Here is a 21,748-nt window from a genome sequence, read left to right on the forward strand (position 1 = left end):
CAGTCACTATAATAAGAGTCCAAATTGGTAGTTTTATTTTGACAGTCACCATAATAACAATCCAACTTGGTACTTTTATTTTGACAGTCACTATAACAAGAGTCCAACTTGGTGGTTTTATTTTGACAGTCACCATATTAACAATTCAACTCAATACTTTTATTTTGACAGTCACCGTAATGACGATCCAGCTGGGTACTTTTATTTTGACTGTCACCATAATAACGATCCAACTCAGTACTTTTATTTTGACAGTCACCGTAATAACAATCCAACTTGGTGGTTTTGTTAATAAAGTAGGAAACGCTGAGGACACGTTTCCACGGCAACAGATTTCAGTGGGAAATGGCGCCGTCCTTCTCCAGGACGTGTCCCTCCAGGACGCGTCTCTCCAGGACGCGTCTCTCCAGGACGTGTCCCTCCAGGACGTGACTCTCCAGGACGTGTCTCTCCAGGACGTGACTCTCCAGGACGTGTCCCTCCAGGACGTGACTCTCCAGGATGTGTCCCTCCAGGACGCGTCTCTCCAGGACGTGTCTCTCTCCAGGACGTCCCTCTCCAGGACGTGTCCCTCCAGGATGTGTCCCTCCAGGACGTGTCTCTCCAGGACGTGACTCTCCAGGACGTGACTCTCCAGGACGTGTCCCTCCAGGACGCGTCTCTCCAGGATGCGTCCCTCTCCAGGACGCGTCTCTCCAGGACGTGTCTCTCCAGGACGTGTCCCTCCAGGACGCGTCTCTCCAGGACGTGTCTCTCTCCAGGACGTGTCCCTCCAGGACGTGTCCCTCCAGGACGTGACTCTCCAGGACGTGTCCCTCCAGGACGCGTCTCTCCAGGACGTGTCTCTCTCCAGGACGTGTCCCTCCAGGACGTGTCCCTTCAGGACGTGACTCTCCAGGACGTGTCCCTCCAGGACGCGTCTCTCCAGGATGCGTCCCTCTCCAGGACGCGTCTCTCCAGGACGTCTCTCTCCAGGACGCGTCTCTCCAGGACGTCCCTCTCCAGGACGTGTCTCTCCAGGACGCGTCTCTCCAGGACGTGTCTCTCCAGGACGTGTCCCGGAGAGGGACTTGATGTCTTCATGTCCCTCCAGAGTCTCAGTGACGTCAGACATCGGCGCCACCTGTCCGTCGTCCTCGGATCCTCAGTTTGTTCACTTCCTGTCCTCTTGTCGTTTGGCGACCCGAGTTCTGCTCGGCGCCGCCGTTTGGCGGCCATCTTGGTTTAGTTTTCAGTTTGTCGTTGACCTCCTGACCACTAGTTGGCAGCGTAGAGTCTTTTTATTTGCCTTGACAGATCGACTTCGTGTTCCTTTTATCCTGAAAGTTACTGAGATTCCAAAGTTAGCGGCTAAAAACCCGGCGGCGTGTTTCCGCCCGTCACTTTCCTTCCTTCTGACTCGTGACGAGTTCTCAGCTCGTCTTCGCGCCGTCGTTTTGTTCCGGAGGAATTCTTCCCCTGAAAGAGCGGCGGGGATTAGAAGCAGGTGTCTGGACGCTGAAAAGACGCCACGGTGGCCTGTTGTCTCTGCGCCGCCGCTTCTCATAACATTTCCCTGCAGCTGCAGCGGCCGGCCTTTGATGTGACGACGCTTTGATGCGGCGGCGGTACGGAGGACGACGCCGCGGCTTTGGTGAAGTTTTCAAAGTGAACAAGACTCAAACTGAAGTCCTTTAATGTCTTAATGTCCAAGTTAAAGACGAATAAAAATCAAGGAGACGCTGAAACGACGGGGTCAAACTTCTGCGATTTCAAAAATGTTTTTTTGGGGTTTTTTTATCAACGAATTTATGAATTCTGGCTCAAGTTGAAATGGATAAAAAGGCTTTGAAGGTGGAAAGAGGACTGGAATACTCAAGTACAAGTGAAATTACTTTGACGAAATTTTAACAAACTTTTGTCGGCAGGACGTCGTCTGTCCTAGAGAAAGTCCGTCTCAGAGAACGTCGTCCGGTCAGCAGGACGTCTTTGGTCCAGCAGGACATTGTCTGTCCAGCAGGACGTCGTCCGTCCAGCAGGACGTCATCCGTCCAGCAGGACATTGTCCGTCCAGCAGGACGTCGTTGTGGTCTGTCCAGCTGGACGTCGTCTGTCCAGCAGGACATTGTCCGCCCAGCAGGACGTCGTCCGTCCAGCAGGACATTGTCTGTCCAGCAGGACGTCGTCGTGGTCCGTCCAGCAGGACGTCTTCCGTTCAACAGGATGTCGTCCGTTCAGCAGAACGTCATTGTCGTCTGTCCAGCAGGACGTCTTCCGTCCAGCAGGACGACGTCGTCTGTCCAGCAGGACGTCTTCCGTCCAACAGGATGTCGTCCGTTCAGCAGGACGTCGTCCGTCCAGCAGGATGTCGACGTCGTCTGTCCAGCAGGACGTCTTCCGTCCAGCAGGACGACGTCGTCTGTCCAGCAGGACGTCGTCTGTCCAGCAGGACGTCGACGTCGTCCGTCCAGCAGGATGTCTTCCGTCCAGCAGGACGTCTCCCCGATCATCCTCCGCTGTGAAACACATCAGCAGAACGCTCGGTTATCAGCCACACAGCAGGACGCAGCAGGACGGACGTCCCCCCCTGCTGGGGGCAGTTTGATCTGCACCGTGGGGGGGCCCAGCAGGGGGCTCAGCAAGGGGCCCAGCAGGGGGCCGCCTGGAGGAAGTCATGTCTGAGTGTTGAGGCAGGAGGAGACGAAGCGTCCATGTTGGACTGATGATCGTTTCTGTCAAAGTAAAAAGTGGATTCTGAGAGTTTCTGTTTCGCTTCATTTAGAAACTTACGTATGGTCACGTATGGTTAACGTAAGGCAACGTTTGGTAACGTATGGCAACGTTTGGTAATGTATGGCAACGTATGGTTAATGTGTGGTTAACATATGGTAATGTATTGTCACGTATGGTCACGTATGGTCACGACAACAAAGAACATTCAGGAACATCACTTTGCACACCTGAACCAAGCTCACACAGACACAGCAGATTCTGAATGTAGCTCCTGGGATCCGATAATCTAATGGAGGGAAAATCAAGTTTGAACACTTTGGTTTTTAAACCAATGAGGTTGCCGGTTTGATTCCCTTTGATTTCCCTCTGAATTAATACAATGTGCAATCAAAGCAAAGGATTTGGCCGCGAGGGAAGAGAAAATGTGTCCGAAAAATAAAAAGTTAAATGTATTGAAAACCATTTAAAAACCCATAAAAAAAACCAAAACAATTCAAGCCAGACTGTCCAACTGGACACTAAATGTCCACAACAGTCCAGGTGTGTGACGTCTATTTATAGAACAGCTGAAGTGAAACACGGCGCTTGTGTGCCGTTAGAATGAGGCCACCAGGGGGCGACGGAGAGCGTCGACTTTTTCAGTAGACGTAAACAAAAAAAAGCCTCTAATCCACGTTTCCTCCTGTGGCGTTTCCATTCAATCCCGTTAAATAAAGCCAGAATTAGAAAGTGTGTGTGCGGCGTCGCAGCGCCGCTGATAAATGAAGCAGTTTTTTAAAAGAAGGCGTTGCCGCGGCGACTCCACAGTCCTGCCTCTGTTTCCTCTGCCCGGTGGTCTGAGCCGGCTGCAGCCAATCCACACCGCAGTGGAGTACCAGGGGGACGCGCAAATATTGGACTTTCCTGTGAAGCCGGTCTGCAGCCGACGGCCTCGTGCCAACGTCAGCACAAAGGGTGGGGGGGGGAGGGGGGGGGGGCGTAGCTGCAATGTAGCATCTCTGGGGTGTGAGCCACAAACACTTTAGCATGTAGCATTGCTGGTGTGCTAGCCTGAAAGTCTTTAGCATGTAGCATCACCGGTGTGTTAGCCTGAAAGTCTTTAGCATGTAGCATTGCTGGTGTGTTAGCCTGAAAGTCTTTAGCATGTAGCATTGCTGGTGTGTTAGCCTGAAAGTCTTTAGCATGTAGCATTGCTGGTGTGTTAGCCTGAAAGTCTTTAGCATGTAGCATTGCTGGTGTGTTAGCCTGAAAGTCTTTAGCATGTAGCATTGCTGGTGTGTTAGCCTGAAAGTCTTTAGCATGTAGCATCACTAGTGTGTTCGCCTGAACTGGACAGGAAGTGAAAGGAACTGGACAGGAAGTGAGAGGAACTGGACATCTGGACAGGAAGTGAGAGGAACTGGACATCTGGACAAGAAGTGAGAGGAACTGGACATCTGGACAGGAAGTGAGAGGAACTGGACAGGAAGTGAGAGGAACTGGACGTCTGGGCAGGAAGTGAGAGGAACTGAACATCTGGACAGGAAGTGAGAGGAACTGGACATCTGGACGGGAAGTGAGAGGAACTGGACATCTGGACGGGAAGTGAGAGGAACTGGAAAGGAAGTGAGAGGAACTGGACATCTGGACGGGAAGTGAGAGGAACTGGACAGGAAGTGAGAGGAACTGAACATCTGGACAGGAAGTGAGAGGAACTGGACATCTGGAAAGGAAGTGAGAGGAACTGGACATCTGGACGGGAAGTGAGAGGAACTGGACATCTGGACGGGAAGTGAGAGGAACTGGACAGGAAGTGAGAGGAACTGAACATCTGGACAGGAAGTGAGAGGAACTGGACATCTGGAAAGGAAGTGAGAGGAACTGGACATCTGGACGGGAAGTGAGAGGAACTGGACATCTGGACGGGAAGTGAGAGGAACTGGACAGGAAGTGAGAGGAACTGGACATCTGGACGGGAAGTGAGAGGAACTGGACAGGAAGTGAGAGGAACTGAACATCTGGACGGGAAGTGAGAGGAACTGGACAGGAAGTGATCATGAAGGTTTTAAACTCCGTTTGTTCAACGTCACACTGTTTACAGACAGAACGGTTCGTGTTTCACAATAAAAGCCGTCTGGAGTTCCGTTTCTCACCTCGTCTTGGTGTTTATGTCAGCCTGCGCTGTCTGGGGCAAGTCTTTCTCTCCTTCTTTCCTTCTATCCTTCTTCCTTCCTGAGAGGTGGGACGGTCTGGACTAGCCGGAGCCGGCAGGCGGCGGTAGTGCGACTTTACAACGGTCAGAAGAAGAAGAAGAAGAAGAAGTAACCAATCAGGACTGAGCACCTGCAGCCGTGGGCGGAGCCTGAGAAGCGTCTTGTCGTTTCTTTTCAACAGACTCTGATGGGAACAGGAAGCTCCGACCGGGGAACTTCCTGTTCCCAGCGTCAGGGGGGACTTTATTTTGTAGGGTCCACCGCCCTCCGGGTCTGAAACGCCTGGTCAGCATCACCTGCAGACACGCGGCGCGGCGCCGCAGGGCTGGCGGGCGCCGGCCTCTTTCATCTTGTTTTTAACGAGGTGACGTGTAAAACCAGCAGCCGGGGAGCCGCCGCCCCCTCCAGTCGGTCTGGGGGGGCGGAGCCACAGCTAGGGGTCGCTGCAGCGGGCTTCGCCGCTAACGAGGGCGGGGGAGGGCGGGGGAGGGCGAGGGAGGGCGGGGGAGCACCTGCGAGGCACAGCAGAAGGAGCCAAGGCCCTTCTACTCCGTCAGGATTTTCAAATTAAAACGACAAATGACAAGTAACTAGTTACTCTGCACATGCTCAGTAGAGCCAATCGGAACAAAGTTTCCTGCGAGGTGTCGTGACTCCCAGTACATATTCTCCTGGACGTCGTGCTTTTATTTTGACAGTCACTGTAAAAATAACAATCCAACTTAGCGGTTTTATTTTGAAAGTCACCGTAATAATAATAATCTAACTTGTTACTTTTGTTTTGTTACTTTTATATTTGTTCATCACTTTCCCACCGATCCTTCATCTTCTGTTCTCAGATTGTTCTGTTTGTTCTCAGTTTGTTCTCAGATTGTTCTCAGTTTGTTCTGTTGGTTCTGTTTGTTCTCAGTTTGTTCTGTTTGTTCTCAGTTTGTTCTGTTTGTTCTCAGATTGTTCTGTTTGTTCTCAGTTTGTTCTCAGTTTGTTCTCAGTTTGTTCTGTTTGTTCTGTTTGTTCTCAGATTGTTCTGTTTGTTCTGTTTGTTCTCAGATTGTTCTGTTTGTTCTCAGATTGTTCTGTTTGTTCTCAGTTTGTTCTCAGTTTGTTCTCAGTTTGTTCTCAGATTGTTCTCAGTTTGTTCTGTTGGTTCTGTTTGTTCTCAGTTTGTTCTGTTTGTTCTCAGTTTGTTCTGTTTGTTCTCAGATTGTTCTGTTTGTTCTCAGTTTGTTCTCAGTTTGTTCTCAGTTTGTTCTGTTTGTTCTGTTTGTTCTCAGATTGTTCTGTTTATTCTGTTTGTTCTCAGATTGTTCTGTTTGTTCTGTTTGTTCTCAGATTGTTCTGTTTGTTCTCAGTTTGTTCTCAGTTTGTTCTCAGTTTGTTCTCAGATTGTTCTGTTTGTTCTCAGATTGTTCTGTTTGTTCTGTTTGTTCTGTTTGTTCTGTTTGTTCTCAGATTGTTCTGTTTGTTCTGTTTGTTCTCAGATTGTTCTGTTTGTTCAGTTTGTTCTCAGTTTGTTCTCAGTTTGTTCTCAGATTGTTCTGTTTGTTCTCAGATTGTTCTGTTTGTTCTGTTTGTTCTCAGTTTGTTCTGTTTGTTCTGTTTGTTCTCAGATTGTTCTGTTTGTTCTCAGTTTGTTCTCAGATTGTTCTGTTTGTTTTCAGATTGTTCTGTTTGTTCTGTTTGTTCTCAGATTGTTCTCAGATTGTTCTCAGATTGTTCTAACATTGTTCTCAGTTTGTTCTCAGATTGTTCTCAGATTGTTCTCAGATTGTTCTAACATTGTTCTCAGTTTGTTCTCAGATTGTTCTGTTTGTTCTCAGATTGTTCTGTTTGTTCTCAGTTTGTTCTGTTTGTTCTGTTTGTTCTCAGATTGTTCTGTTTGTTCTGTTTGTTCTCAGATTGTTCTGTTTGTTCAGTTTGTTCTCAGTTTGTTCTCAGTTTGTTCTCAGATTGTTCTGTTTGTTCTCAGATTGTTCTGTTTGTTCTGTTTGTTCTCAGTTTGTTCTGTTTGTTCTGTTTGTTCTCAGATTGTTCTGTTTGTTCTCAGTTTGTTCTCAGATTGTTCTGTTTGTTCTCAGATTGTTCTGTTTGTTCTGTTTGTTCTCAGATTGTTCTCAGATTGTTCTCAGATTGTTCTAACATTGTTCTCAGTTTGTTCTCAGATTGTTCTCAGATTGTTCTAACATTGTTTTCAGTTTGTTCTCAGTTTGTTCTGTTTGTTCTCAGTTTGTTCTGTTTGTTCTCAGATCGTTCTCAGATTGTTCTGTTTGTTCTCAGATCGTTCTCAGATTGTTCTCAGGAAGAACAAACCGCCGCTCCATCGTTCTCTGCTCAGTTCTCCTCCATTATTCCTTCAGACGTGTTTCAGTGTTTCAGTGTTTTTATGACGACGCCCTGCAGGTTTACAAGCAGCCGGTTCTGCAGCCATGAGCTCTAATGAGAACGAGTCCTGGCGTCCAGCAGAGTCGTTCCGGTACGTCTTTTATTTTGAACTCTCACTTGATGTTCTTTGATCAGGAGACCTGCAGACCTGAAGACCTGAAGACCTGAAGACCTGAAGACCTGAAGACCTGCAGACCTGAAGACCTGCAGACCTGCCGTCTCCCTGGAGACGCTTTAGTCCTTTGTTGAGGACAAATACACGTCAACGTTTTACTGGTGACAGGAAGGATCTGATCACACTCTCAATTAAACATAGAGCTACACTCGGTAGATCTACTAGAGCTACACTGGTAGATCAACTAGAGCTACACTCGGTAGAAAAACTAGAGCTACACTCGGTAGATCGACAAGAGCTACACTCGGTAGATAGACTAGAGCTACACTCGGTAGAATAACTAGAGCTACACTCGGTAGATAGACTAGGGCTACACTCGGTAGATAGACTAGAGCTACACTCGGTAGATAGACTGGAGCTACACTCGGTAGATAACTAGAGCTACACTCGGTAGACCGACTAGAGCTACACTCGGTAGATAAACTAGAGCTACACTCAGTAGATCGACTAGAGCTACACTCGGTAGATCAACTAGAGCTACACTCAGTAGATAGACTAGAGCTACACTCGGTAGATCGACTAGAGCTACACTCGGTAGATAGACTAGAGTTACACTCGGTAGATAAACTAGAGCTACACTCAGTAGATAGACTAGAGCTACACTCGGTAGATCGACTAGAGCTACGCTCGGTAGATAAACTAGAGCTACACTCAGTAGATAGACTAGAGCTACACTCGGTAGATAAACTAGAGCTACACTCAGTAGATCGACTAGAGCTACACTCGGTAGATAAACTAGAGCTACACTCAGTAGATCGACTAGAGCTACACTCGGTAGATAAACTAGAGCTACACTCGGTAGATAGACTAGAGCTACACTCGGTAGATCGACTAGAGCTACGCTCGGTAGATCGACTAGAGCTACGCTCGGTAGATAAACTAGAGCTACGCTCGGTAGATCGACTAGAGCTACACTCGGTAGATCAACTAGAGCTACACTCGGTAGATCGACTAGAGCTACACTCGGTAGAACAGACCTTCATCAACACCACGTTTGTTTGTGGAAGCGAGTTAGCCACTAGAAGGTGGGAACTTTCCCACTAGAAGGTGGGAACTTTCCCACGATAAAGTGGGAACTTTCCCACTAGAAGTTGGGAATTTTCCCACCTCCCAGTTACTCGTGGCTTCAACAAATGACCAGAGAGTCTTGTGAATCTCAACCTGATGTGGGAATGTGAAAAAACAAAACAAACCACAAACTGCCACTTTGCACTGGGCTGCCTGCTCTAGTTTATATTATATATATAGTTTATATTATATACAAACGTGTGTCAACATGTTGGAAATGAAAAACGAGACGGATCATAGGTCTATAGATATTCTGCACATAGAATTCCTCCACTTGGAGAATAAAAGTCCTCTAAATTCCTCCTCTCTGCTGCAGCATTTGAACACATCACGATGACTCTGAGGATTGAGAACCAATCAGAGGCCTCCTTTCAGAACGTGTTAAACCACATGGGATCACCTGACCAATCACGTTGCTCCTCACTGGACGTCACACAAACAGGAAGTCAGTAAGTGAGTCGTTTACTCGAATTTGCTGTATTTTGGCAGAAAAAAGTGTTTTTTTTTCACTTTCAAATGAAGTTTTGATTAAAAATAAAACACATAGACCAACGAAGAGATGTTTAGTGTAGCAACAGGAACTCTTGTTAGGTACGTGTTGCTACAGGACGGGTTATTGTGCGACACCTGGGAGAGCCGACCAGAAATAAACCTTCTATTCTTTAATTACACAGTGAAATAATGACATGTTGTTGTATTTATTTACTTTTTTTTGCATAAAAGTTGCAACTAATGATGCATTTTATGACACGTTTGTGGGTTTTTTTTAAATTGAAAGTTAAATTAGCAACACATTTAAGTAATTATTCAATAAGTTCGGCAGTTAAAGTGGATTTCGTGTCTCTACTGGTCATAAAGGTCGCTGGAGACAACTGTGGTTTCCCCTGGTGGGGCTGTGGAGGTGGGAGGTCCCCCCCCCCCGTCCACCCCTCCACACCCCACGCCCCCGTGCGTCATGACGTCACGCAGGGCTGGTCCTGCGGTTTATTAGCCGGAGGAGCCCAGCTGCAGGTCTGAGAGCTTCACACTGCAGCTCTGTCCGGCCAGAGGCGCTGAGGACGGGGTGGGGGGGTCTGACTGAACCTTCAACACCTCCGAACAACAACGACAACAAAACAAGAACAAAATAACCAACAACACCAAAAAAAAAGAAAAGAGAAAGACCTTCAGTCAACAGATGAAATAATAATATTAATCAATAATTGCACACTGATTGACAAAGTGTGGCATCTCGCTGCACTCCTGTTTAAATCGACTTCTTTTTTTTTTATACTTTGAAGTGAGAAAGGGAACTTTTTTATTTTCCTTCGATAGTTTTCATCCACTTTTTGAATTTTTTTTTTGAGTTTTAATTTCACGTGTGGGATAAACTTTTTTTTTTTTCCAAACGTTCCTCCGTATTGACTCGTGATGGCCATCCCGTCACTCGCCTTGCTTCTCGCCGGACTCGCGCTGGCTTCAGCGGACAAGGTAAGTTTGTTTTTGTTGTTTTTTTACGCACCGGCGTCTTGTCTTGCGCACTTTTTTGCGCATTTTTTCCCTCCTCCGGTTAAAAGTTCCCCCGGTCTCTCTCTCTCTCTCTCTCTCTCCCTCTCTCTCTCTCTCTCTCCCTCTCTCTCTCTCCCTCTCTCTCTCTCTCCCTCCGCACACTGCCTCCTCTGTGCAGGACGTGTTGACACGCCGCCGCCGCCTCTTACGTAAGACGCGTAAAAAAATAAGAGGCATTTCTGTCTTATTCCGCGTGTTTCTGGCCGCCGGGCCGGGCCGAGCCGGGCCGAGCCGAGCCGAGCCGAGCCGAGCCGGGCCTCACGCGCTCCACTGTTGAAAACACGAGCGCTTCTTCCTGCCGGCGGCACATCTAACAGCCTTTCTTCCTCTCTTCCCTCTCTTCCAGGCCGCTGGAGGAGATAAAGAGGGTGAGTCCTCCTTCATGTTCGTTTTCTACATCCGAGTTGAGGGAAGGTTGGAGGGTTTCTTCTCCTCCTCCTCCTCCTCTTCCTCTTCCTCTTCCTCTTCCTTCTCCTCCTCTTCCTCCTCTTCTTCCTCTTCCTCTTCGAGCCAAAACTCATGTTGGAGCTCTGAGATCAAAGTGGGAGGTGTGAGTGTGAGAGAGAGTGTGTGTGATACCCCCTCCTTCCTGCCATCCACTTACCGCCACTACACACACACACACACACACACACACACACACACACACACACACACACACACACACACACACACACACACACACACACACACACACACACACACACACACACACACACACACACACACACACACACACACACACACACACACACACACACACACACACACTATGACAGGAGCTTCCAGAGCTTTGTTATACAGGAAAGAAAATTCCACTTCTAAATCCTGAACATCTGTTCTTCATTGTGAGGTGGAGGAGCGAGTGAGTGGAGGTCCTCCTGCTCCTCCTCCTTCTCCTCCACCTCCTCCTCCTCCTTCTCCTCCACCTCCTCCTCCTTCTCCACCTCCACCACCTCCCCCCACCTCCTATTCTCCTCCACCTCCCCCCACCTCCTATTCTCCTCCACCTCCCCCCCACCTCCTATTCTCCTCCCCCTCCTCCACCTCATCCTCTTCCTCTTCCTCCTCCCCCACCTCCTCTTCTTCCTCTTCCTCCTCCCCACCTCCTCTTCCTCCTCTTCCTCCTCTTCCTCCTCCTCCCCCACCTCCTCTTCCTCCTCTTCCTCCTCCCCCCCACCTCCTATTCTTCCCCTTCCTCTTCCTCCTCTTCCTCCTCCTCTTCCTCCTCCCCCCACCTCCTATTCTTCCCCTTCCTCTTCCTCCTCCTCTTCCTCCTCCCCTCCTCTTCCTCCTCCCCCCACCTCCTATTCTTCCCCTTCCTCTTCCTCCTCCTCTTCCTCCTCCCCCCACCTCCTATTCTTCCCCTTCCTCTTCCTCCTCTTCCTCCTCCTCTACCTCCTCCTCTTCCTCCTCCCCTCCTCTTCCTCCTCCCCCACCTCCTATTCTTCCCCTTCCTCTTCCTCCTCCTCTTCCCCCTCCCCTCCTCTTCCTCCTCCCCCCACCTCCTATTCTTCCCCTTCCTCTTCCTCCTCCTCTTCCTCCTCCCCTCCTCTTCCTCCTCCCCCCCACCTCCTATTCTTCCCCTTCCTCTTCCTCCTCCTCCACCTCCTCCTCTTCCTCCTCCTCCACCTCCACCTCCTCCCCTTCCTCCTCCTCCACCTCCTCCTCTTCCCCCCCCTCCTCCACCTCCTCCTCCTCCATGTTTGTTATTGAACCTGAGGCTCTTGAGCATGAAGCAGCGTAGCAGAGTTTACCTGATGCCCCTGAACGCATCGCCCAAGATTCTGCGGCGAAAACGTTTCGGACCAAACCAAACATGGCGGCTCGGAAACGGACTTTCTCTCGTCTCAGTTCGGCGAAATGTTTTTTTCTGAAAACGTTCCAAGTGAGAATGAAGCTGAAACGTCAAGGCGCCGCTTCACGGCGGCGAGGGGGCGTGGCCTTGCGAGTTCGACGGCGTCTCTCTGCGATCGACGCGACGATAAAGCAGAACTTCTCCGAGACCAAAACGCAAAAAAAAACGATTCACGACGTGTTAAAATTGTGTTTTAACAAATCGTCACTATAATAAACGTCACTGATTATTGTTGTTGTTGTTAAAGCTTTGAACACTGATGCAAAGCAAACAACATCAAAGGATCATCAAAGCACAACTGAGACGCTTTAATACCTCTAATCTGTTAAATAACACTTTGTCAAGTTGGGAAAGTTCAGTTTGACAAGTCACACACACACACACACACACACACACACACACACAGACAGCTGCTTTTATTTTTTTGTTTTTAAAGTGTCACACTGGGACGCTGCACCAGTTGGTGCCGTTACATAATTTCCCCTCTAATTATTCCAGTAATTGTTTCACGTAATTATTTCCAGTCGTCGTCGCAAAAAAAACAAGTGGATGAGACGAACAGACGTCACTATTTCCACCTTGTTTCATTATTTGGAGGAACTTCACTCCTTTTCTCGGAGGACGAGCCTCCAGAACGTCCAGCTTTTAAAAAAACAAACTAACTAACCAATAAGAAGAAAAACCCAACAGAACATTAGTGAGAATTTGAGAATATTTGTAGATTTTAAACATTAATTTACAACCAGTGTGCCAAAGATTTTGTTTTTACAAACATTCTCTAACCTCTTTATTTTGAAATTTCTAAATATTTCAACTGTAAAGGATCAATGTCAGATTCTGATTCTGATGCGAAATTAAGTTATTATTGTCTGGTTACGTTCTGCTGACATTTTTCCTTGGATTTTATAAATAAACTAGTGCCGTCAATCGATTAAAAACAATTAACTAATTAATTGCTCAATTTTATGTAATTAATTGTGATTAATCGCATTGTTTTTGCGAGTTTTTGAAGCTTGAAATTATATTTATTGAAGGAAAACCAGAGAATTAATGTCGACTCGGCACACAGAGACTATATTTAAATTAAAAGACTGTTTTTATGACGTCCTTTTAACTTTTGGTGAAACTTTCTCTCCAAGATCAGCAAAATAATAGAAATATTAATAAATATCTAACATAAGTCTGGGTTTGAGTGTTTGAATATTTCTAGAAACAAAGTTTTGAGGCTATTAAACGAACAAAGTGGCAAAAATATACTGTAATATTACTGTATATGTATAATTTTACCAGTATTTCCTCCAGTTTCAGCAGTTTGGCGGCTCCCGGTCAGCCAACCTGGCAACCCGCTGCTTTGCTGCAGAATTACTTCTGTGGTCGTTAAAAATTTGGCTTTTCAAAGTAAAACTAATGACTTTCACTCCCTCAATCAGCCGCCGGGGAACTTTTAAAGTGAAACTTTCTGCCTTAATATTATTCCTCATTTGTTTCACGACTTAAACGTTTCAAATCAATTAATGAAATTACCTCATTATTTAAAAAAAAAATATATTTTTTTTTTTCTTTTTTAAAAAGAAAAAAATTCAAAAAATTGTCTTTATTTTTTCATTTAAAAAGAAAAAACAAAAGCGCCTTATTTTTGACGGCACTAATATAAGGATAAATTGTTTTTGCTCATAAAAATTCAAACAAGCAAACGGATGAAGAATCGTTTACTTGTTGATCCTGCAAACAGCAGGAAGTGTAAAAAAAGGTTTCTGACGCAGGAAAACAGCAGTTTATTAATGAAAAACTGTTATGTAAAGCGTTATTTAAAGAGACGGCGCACTTTTCTTCTCCATTTCGGAGGGAATCTGAATGTTTTCATTAAAACCAGCAGGAAGAGAAAATCAGCAGAGTTCTGCAGGTCGAAGTCGTTAAATTTCAGAATAAATGTCATCAGGAAATCTGCTTTAATTTGTTAAACTTTTAGTTCTTTGTTTCCTGTCATTCCAACGTCGTGGCTGAAAACTTCTTGCAAAGTGAAGCGAGTCGTCGGCAAACCTGGAAACTCCGTTTCCTCGGAGACGAGACGACGAGCTGTGGACGTGTCCTCCTGTCCACCGTCTCCTTTCCTATCCACTTCTCCTTAACCCTCTGGAGGAGCTCACCGGGCTGAGGAGAGGAGTTAGGAAAGGAGTTAGGAGGCTTCCTGGAGGAGTTAGGAAAGGAGTTAGGAGGCTTCCTGAAGGGGTTAGGAAAGGAGTTACGAGGCTTCCTGAAGGAGTTAGGTGGCTTCCTAAAGGAGTTAGAAAAGGAGTTAGGAGGCTTCCTGAAGGGGTTAGGATAGGAGATAGGAGGCTTCCTGAAGGAGTTAGGTGGCTTCCTAAAGGAGTTAGGAGGCTTCCTGAAGGGGTTAGGATAGGAGTTAGGAGGCTTCCTGAAGGAGTTAGGAAAGGAGGTTTTATTTTGACAGCTCATGGGTTTATTTTGATAGCTCGGTAGTTTTATTTTGGCAGCTCAGTAGTTTTGCTCGGTGGTTTTATTTTGACAGCTCGGTGGTTTTATTTTGACATCTCGGTGGTTTTATTTTGACAGCTCGGTAGGTTTATTTTGACAGCCCGGTGGTTTTATTTTGACAGCCCGGTGGATTTATTTTGACAGCTCGGTGGTTTTATTTTGACAGCTCGGTGGTTTTATTTTGACATCTCGGTGGTTTTATTTTGACATCTTAGTGGTTTTATTTTGACAGCTCGGTAGGTTTATTTTGACAGCTCGGTAGGTTTATTTTGACAGCCCGGTGGGTTTATTTTGATAGCTCGGTAGTTTTATTTTGACAGCTCGGTAGTTTTGCTCGGTGGTTTTATTTTGACAGCTCGGTGGTTTTATTTTGACATCTCGCTGGTTTTATTTTGACATCTCGGTGGTTTTATTTTGACAGCTCGGTAGGTTTATTTTGAGAGCCCGGTGGTTTTATTTTGACAGCCCGGTGGTTTTATTTTGACAGCCCGGTGGTTTTATTTTGACAGCTCGTGGTTTTATTTTGACAGCCCGTGGTTTTATTTTGACAGCCCGGTGGTTTTATTTTGACAGCCCGTGATTTTATTTTGACAGCCCGGTGGTTTTATTTTGACAGCTTGGTGGTTTTATTTTGACAGCCCGTAATTTTATTTTGACAGCTCGGTGGTTTTATTTTGACAACCCGTGATTTTATTTTGACAACCCGTGATTTTATTTTGACAGCTTGGTGGTTTTATTTTGACAGCCCGTGGTTTTATTTTGACAGCCCGTGATTTTATTTTGACAGCTCGGTGGTTTTATTTTGACAGCCCGTGATTTTATTTTGACAGCCCGGTGGTTTGTCCAGCAGAATGTTCTCGGTGTTTCGAGAGTTTTTTCATTACTAAAACTAAAAGTGGCTCAAGATGGAAACATTGTTTCCATTGGGTATCACAGTGTGGACAAGTCTCGTCCGTCTCGTCCTCGTCCTTCTCGTCGTCCTCGTCCGTCTCGTCCTCCTCGTCCTCGTCCGTCTCGTCCTCCTCGTCCTCGTCCAGCTGCTTCGTTCTTCACATTTCTTCCTCCAGTGTGTTTAGTGTCTCGTGTCCACAGAGGACGATGGACCCTGTCATTTCCTGCCTCCAGGAATTTGCTTCTCGCCGTCGACACCTGTTTGGACGTCCCGTCGTCAAACTGCAGGATAATGAGCAGGTGTCCTCTGTCCTTCCCTCTGTCCTTCCCGCTGTCCTTCCCTCTGGTCCTTCCCTCTGTCCTTCCCTCTGTCCTTCCCTCTGTCCTTCCCTCGGAGGGGCTTTGCCAGGATGGAACGGTCCTCCTGCCGAGAGGAGGACCGTTGGGAAGAAGTTAGGAGGGACTGTTAGGAGATAGGAGGGACTGCTAGGAGACAGGAGGGACTGCTAGGAGACAGGAGGCACTGTTAGGAGATAGGAGGGACTGTTAGGAGATAGGAGGGACTGTTAGGAGACAGGAGGGACTGTTAGGATGCACCCCAGGATTCTAGATTACTGATCCAGATCAGTAATCTACAGATTAACCTATAGATTAATCTATAACTAGATTAATCTCCAGATTACTCCCCTCCGGGTCTGAATCCTGGGGAGACGAGGAAAACAAACCAGCATCATTGTAAATCCAGTTAATTAAGTTGATCATGTGATCAATGGTTCTATTGATCGTGGTCCCGGCCTGGTGAACTCTTCTACCGTTGTACGTCTTCCTGTGTCACGTGATCTCTGGGTGTTATGTGTTTGTTTCTCCTGTTGTTTCCTTGTGAATGTGGAACTTTTCTGAAACGGTTAAAAAAACCCAACCCGCCTTGGATTTTTTACGATGACTCAGCAGTGACTCAGCAGTGACTCAGCAGTGACTCAGCGGTGACTCAGCATTGACTCAGCATTGACTTAGTGGTGACTCAGCATTGACATAGTGGTGACTCAGCAGTGACTCAGCGTCGACTCAGCAGTGACTCGGCGGTCACTCGGTGGTGACTCAGCAGTGACTCAGCATTGACTTAGTGGCGACTCAGCCGTGACTCAGCATTGACTCAGCATTGACTCAGCATTGACTCAGCGGTGACTCAGCGGTGACTCAGCATTGACTTAGTGGTGACTCAGCATTGACATAGTGGTGACTCAGCAGTGACTCAGCGTCGACTCAGCAGTGACTCGGCGGTCACTCGGTGGTGACTCAGCAGTGACTCAGCATTGACTTAGTGGCGACTCAGCCGTGACTCAGCATTGACTCAGCATTGACTTAGCGGTGACTCAGCGGTGACTCAGCATTGACTCAGCATTGACTTAGTGGTGACTCAGCATTGACATAGCAGTGACTCAGCGTCGACTCAGCAGTGACTCGGCGGTCACTCGGTGGTGACTCAGCAGTGACTCAGCATTGACTTAGTGGCGACTCAGCCGTGACTCAGCATTGACTCAGCATTGACTTAGCAGTGACTCAGCATTGACTTAGCAGTGACTCAGCGGCGACTCAGCCGTGACTCAGCGGCGACTCAGCCGTGACTCAGCATTGACTTAGCAGTGACTCAGCATTGACTTAGCAGTGACTCAGCGGCGACTCAGCCGTGACTCAGCGGCGACTCAGCAGTGACTCAGCGTGGCTCTAACCGCCGCTGCCTTGTCATCCTGTGATGTCACAGAGGGCCTGCGGCGCCGGCTGAAGGAGTACGGCCTGGTCACGCCGTTCAGCACCGACTCCCACGGCCACTTCCTGTCTCACCTGCTCTCCGCCAGCCACAAGCAGCGCGTCAGGCGGGAGGCGACCGCCGCCGCCGGCGGCGGCGAGGCGGAGCAGCAGCGGCTCTTCTTCAACATCACCGCCTTCGGGAAGGAGTTCCACCTGCGCCTGCGCCCCAACGGCGGGCTGGTGGCGCCGGGCGCCGTGGTGGAGTGGCACGGCGGCAACGGCAACGGCTCCGGCGCCGCCGCCGAGCGGATCCTGCGGCGCGAGCTGCTGAAGACGGACTGCACCTTCACCGGCGACATCAGCGACGTGCCGGGCGCCTCGGTCGCCATCAACAACTGCGACGGGCTGGTGAGTCTTTCCTCGCCGCCGCCGTGACCTTCTGGCAGCGCCGCCGCCGCCGCGGCTCATTGTTCCTGCAGGGATTCTTGCAGCCGGAGCTCTTTGTGCGCCGGTTTGTCGCGGCTCGCTGCTCCTCCATTGCGCTCGTAAAGTTAACGGCGTTTTTTTGTTTTGTTTCTTCCCTCCCGACAATAAAACACGTCTTTGTTCGGCGAAGGAAAGCTCCTCCCCCTTCGCCCCTCGTGATAAAAAAAAACTGTCCGGAGAGGAGGAGCCGCGCCGTCAGGAATCTGTTTTGGCACGTTTGATGAACGAACCTCAACGTTGGCCTCCGGGGGGCGCCGCTGTTGACCGCAAGGGGGCGCCGCTGTTGACCGCCAGGGGGCGCCGCTGTTGACCGCCAGGGGGCGTAGCTGTTGACCTCCAGGGGGCGTAGCTGTTGACCTCCAGGGGGCGTCGCTGTGGCCTCCAGGTGGCGTCGCTGTGGCCTCCAGGGGGCGTCGCTGTTGACCTCCAGGGGGCGTCGCCGCGGCCTCCAGGGGGCGTCGCCGGGGCGTCGCTGTTGACCTCCAGGGGGCGTCGCCGTGGCCTCCAGGGGGCGTCGCTGTTGACCTCCAGGGGGCGTCGCCGTGACGCAGCAGACGGCTCATTTCTTTTTATCAACATTTCAAACTCGTCAGATACTCAAATATCTAAATATATATATATATATAAATATAACGAGGGATTCACTGAAAACGTGTCGTAATCCAGCAAAAACTGCAAAACTCTAGTTGATTTAAGTCTATTGTTTATTTATTTATTTTTACGGTGCTTTTCGACACGTGGCGGGAAAAGTGACCTGATTGGTTGGAATCAGCCAATCAGAGCGAACCTGTTCAGGATCCCCCCCCCCCCCACACACACACACACACACACACACACACACACACACACACACACACACACACACACACACACACACACACACTCTGTGGCGTCCAGCGTTGTTTCCCGCCGCTAGCAGGACGTGTCGCTAGCAGATCAAAGAGCGTTTGAAGCGCCTCGCTAGCTGTGTGTTTTACTGGTTCTTAATTACAGGAAGGCTTTACAGCTGTGTGGAGGGGAGGCTGGGGGCGGGGCCTCGGGGAGGGGGCGGGGCCGAGATCCTCGTCGACACAACCAGTCCAGTGAAAAGGCAACGTTTCACTTTACATGGCAACATTTAAAAAAGACGAGACGAGAACAACGACCGAGTCGACGCTGTGGGAAAAACGCTTCATTCCACCTTAACACTTCATTCCACCTTAACGTTTCATTCCACCTTAACGCTTCATTCCACCTTAACGCTTCATGTCCCCTCTCTTTCCCCCCTGTCTCTTCCACCCAGTTCACTGCTGGTTCACGTTAGCAACAGTAACTAAGCGGGGGCGGAGCTTAACCCAAGGCCAATTGCTGCAGGTGTTTTTAATTTATTTGTTTTCAACTGGAGTTTCACTTTATTCCCTCAATCACTTTTTATGTTCTCATATTTGACGCTCCTGGTTTTTGCCTTCATTTTAAACATTTTTTGTTGTTGTTTTTTAGTATTTCCCTTCAAAAGTGGAAGTTTTGACGATCAGTTTCTCCTCACTGGTCTTAATGTTTTGGTCCACGGCTGCTGCAGCACAGACGTAGTGACAGTCAGGCTGGAACACCTGCTCTCTGCAGGTGGAGACAGGATTTTATTTTGAAAGTGTTGGGAGACAGAGGGGGAGGAGGAGGAGGAGGAGACGGAGGAGGAGAAGGAGGAGGAGAAGACGCAGGAGGAGACGGAGGAGGAGGAGACGGAGGAGGAGGAGACGGAGGAGATGGAGGAGGAGATGGAGAAGACGGAGGAGGAGACGGAGGAGAAGACGGTGGAGGAGGAGGAGGAGGAGAAGACGCAGGAGGAGGAGGAGACGCAGGAGGAGGAGGAGACGGAGGAGAAGACGGAGGAGATGGAGGAGGAGATGTAGAAGACGGAGGAGGAGACGGAGGAGAAGACGGTGGAGGAGATGCAGGAGAAGATGCAGGAGGAGACGGAGGAGGAGATGGAGAAGACGGAGGAGGAGACGGAGGAGATGACGGAGGAGATGACGGAGGAGAAGACGGAGGAGGAGGAGGAGGAGGAGGAGGAGACGGAGGAGATGGAGGAGATGTAGAAGACGGAGGAGGAGACGGAGGAGAAGACGGTGGAGGAGATGCAGGAGAAGATGCAGGAGGAGGAGGTGGAGGAGATGGAGGAGATGGAGAAGACGGAGGAGGAGACGGAGGAGATGACGGAGGAGAAGACGGTGGAGGAGACGCAGGAGAAGATGCAGGAGGAGACGGAGGAGAAGATGCAGGAGGAGAAGACGCAGGAGGAGAAGAAGGAGACGGAGGAGGAGAAGACGCAGGAGAAGAAGAAGAGGAGGAGAAGAAGAGGAGGAGGAGAAGAAGAGGAGGAGGAGACGGAGGAGGAGGAGACGGAGGAGGAGGAGACGGAGGAGGAGAAGCCGGAGGAGGAGAAGACGGGTCTGTTTGTTTCCGTCTCTGCCTGAATGAAACGTGCAGCAAACTTCAGAAGGATTAAAGTAAACAAGGGAGGAATGTGACCAGAGACGTCAGCAGTGGGGGGAGACGTATCCCTCCTCCTCCTCCTCCTCCTCCTCCTCCTCCTCCTCCTCGCTCCCATGACTCCCACTCACAGGACTCCCTTGTCAGGGAGTCGCCGGGTCACGTCCTGCAGATTGTTGTTATTTATTTGGCAGTGGAGTCGTTCCTCTGGGAGTCGAAGTGGCGAAGCTTCTCATGTCTGGACTATTTCAGGAGTTGAGGGACGGAACCCGTCCAGCTCCGGGGGACAGATTGTGACGGGCGGGACGCCATCGTCCCTCGGGACAGTGACTCAATGACTCCCCTGAAGAGATCGTCTTCTACAGAGTTCAAGTCGTTCGTCTCCCTCAATCACTGCACTTCATAGTGAATACTGTTAAATCTGCCCTTTGTGACATCACAAGGGCAAATATCTCTGGTAGAGAGATTCTCACTTTGATCCTCCCTCACGTAGATTGTTTTTTCTTTTTGTTTGTTTTTTTCTCGCAGGTGACATTTTGTACAATCACATACATTCACAATATTCCTTCACACATCCAATATATATATTTATATCTAAAATATATATACATATTTGACGTTAGTAAATAAATTATCTCTTGTGAAAGAAAAAGAAAATATAGATACACACACAAAAATTATATCTGTTTAAATAGACTCATATGCTTACTCATAACGTACACACACACACACACACACACACACATATATCATATATCTGAGTAACAGGCATGAAAAGGCGGAAGGAAGAAGTAAACTTATACATTATTTCTGCATTATAAATTGTAATTTATATGTAAATATTACTCAGAATGTCAACTAATATAGAAGACTTATATATACATATATGTACATATACATACATATTTTTCACATATACACACACACACACATATAAACACTCGTATATAAACGCACAGACAAGCTCTGCCCTCTAAAACACTACAAGTTGGCGCCATTTTTATCTCGGTGCTAATGCTAACGCTAACGCCACCGCCAAAACCAACGCATGTCATTGAAAGGTACAGACACCGCCTGTTCTCCCTGGAGCCACTAGGGGTCGCTATATCTGTTCTCTGTTTGGTTTTTAACTTCTTACTTGTTAAAATAGTAGAATATATTTATTACTACTACTATTTTTTCTGCGAAATCCAGGAAATCTGTGCGTTTGGAGGCCGAACAACAACGTCAACATGGTTGTTTTCACAGTTGCTGTTGTTTAGAAAAGTGTTTCTCAACCTCTGGTGTTTCCGCGAGATCTCGTCAGGTGAGTCGTGGGAAATTATCACATTTCACATTGTTTTCTAAAACATTTGTTCTCACAGCGACAGTGTGTTGCAGAGTAATGATGTATAAATACCCTTCACCACTAGAGGGCAGCACAGAACTTTGCCGGTGAAATGTAAAGTGACAGACGTCAGTGTGGTTCATCTCCACCTCCTGCTACCATCTTGTATCAAAGTACTGTGTCAGTGACAGTGATGGAGAAGTTTTTGAAAACCAGGATCTCAGCTCTTCATCCATCAGGTCCAGGTTTCACACTGAGGGAGGCACTATTAAAAAAAGTCCTTGCTTTCTGGATTTACTGGATTCCTGTTGATAACACTTTGATGAGAAAGACTTTGACGTCTTTGATGAGAAAGACTTTATATTGTTAATAGAGGCTACACAGTTGAACTTTTT

General features: G+C 48.1%; 1 protein-coding gene across 1 annotated transcript in view; it reads left to right on the top strand.

The window, feature by feature from the left end:
• Positions 1-9,864: 9,864 nt before the first annotated feature.
• adamts3 (ADAM metallopeptidase with thrombospondin type 1 motif, 3) overlaps positions 9,865-21,748 on the top strand; it is a gene marked incomplete at its 3' end in the record, with an annotated part of 103,584 nt that continues 91,700 nt past the window's right edge. The window contains exons 1-3 of the mRNA XM_080499894.1: positions 9,865-9,999; positions 10,424-10,445; positions 17,085-17,479. Coding sequence (XP_080356020.1) covers positions 9,940-9,999; positions 10,424-10,445; positions 17,085-17,479 — 477 coding nt within the window. The 5' untranslated portion in view covers positions 9,865-9,939. The remainder of the gene's footprint in view (positions 10,000-10,423; positions 10,446-17,084; positions 17,480-21,748) is intronic.

This window comes from Blennius ocellaris (assembly GCF_963422515.1).
Source record: "Blennius ocellaris genome assembly, chromosome: 7".
In the NCBI taxonomy this organism is placed as follows: domain Eukaryota; kingdom Metazoa; phylum Chordata; class Actinopteri; order Blenniiformes; family Blenniidae; genus Blennius; species Blennius ocellaris.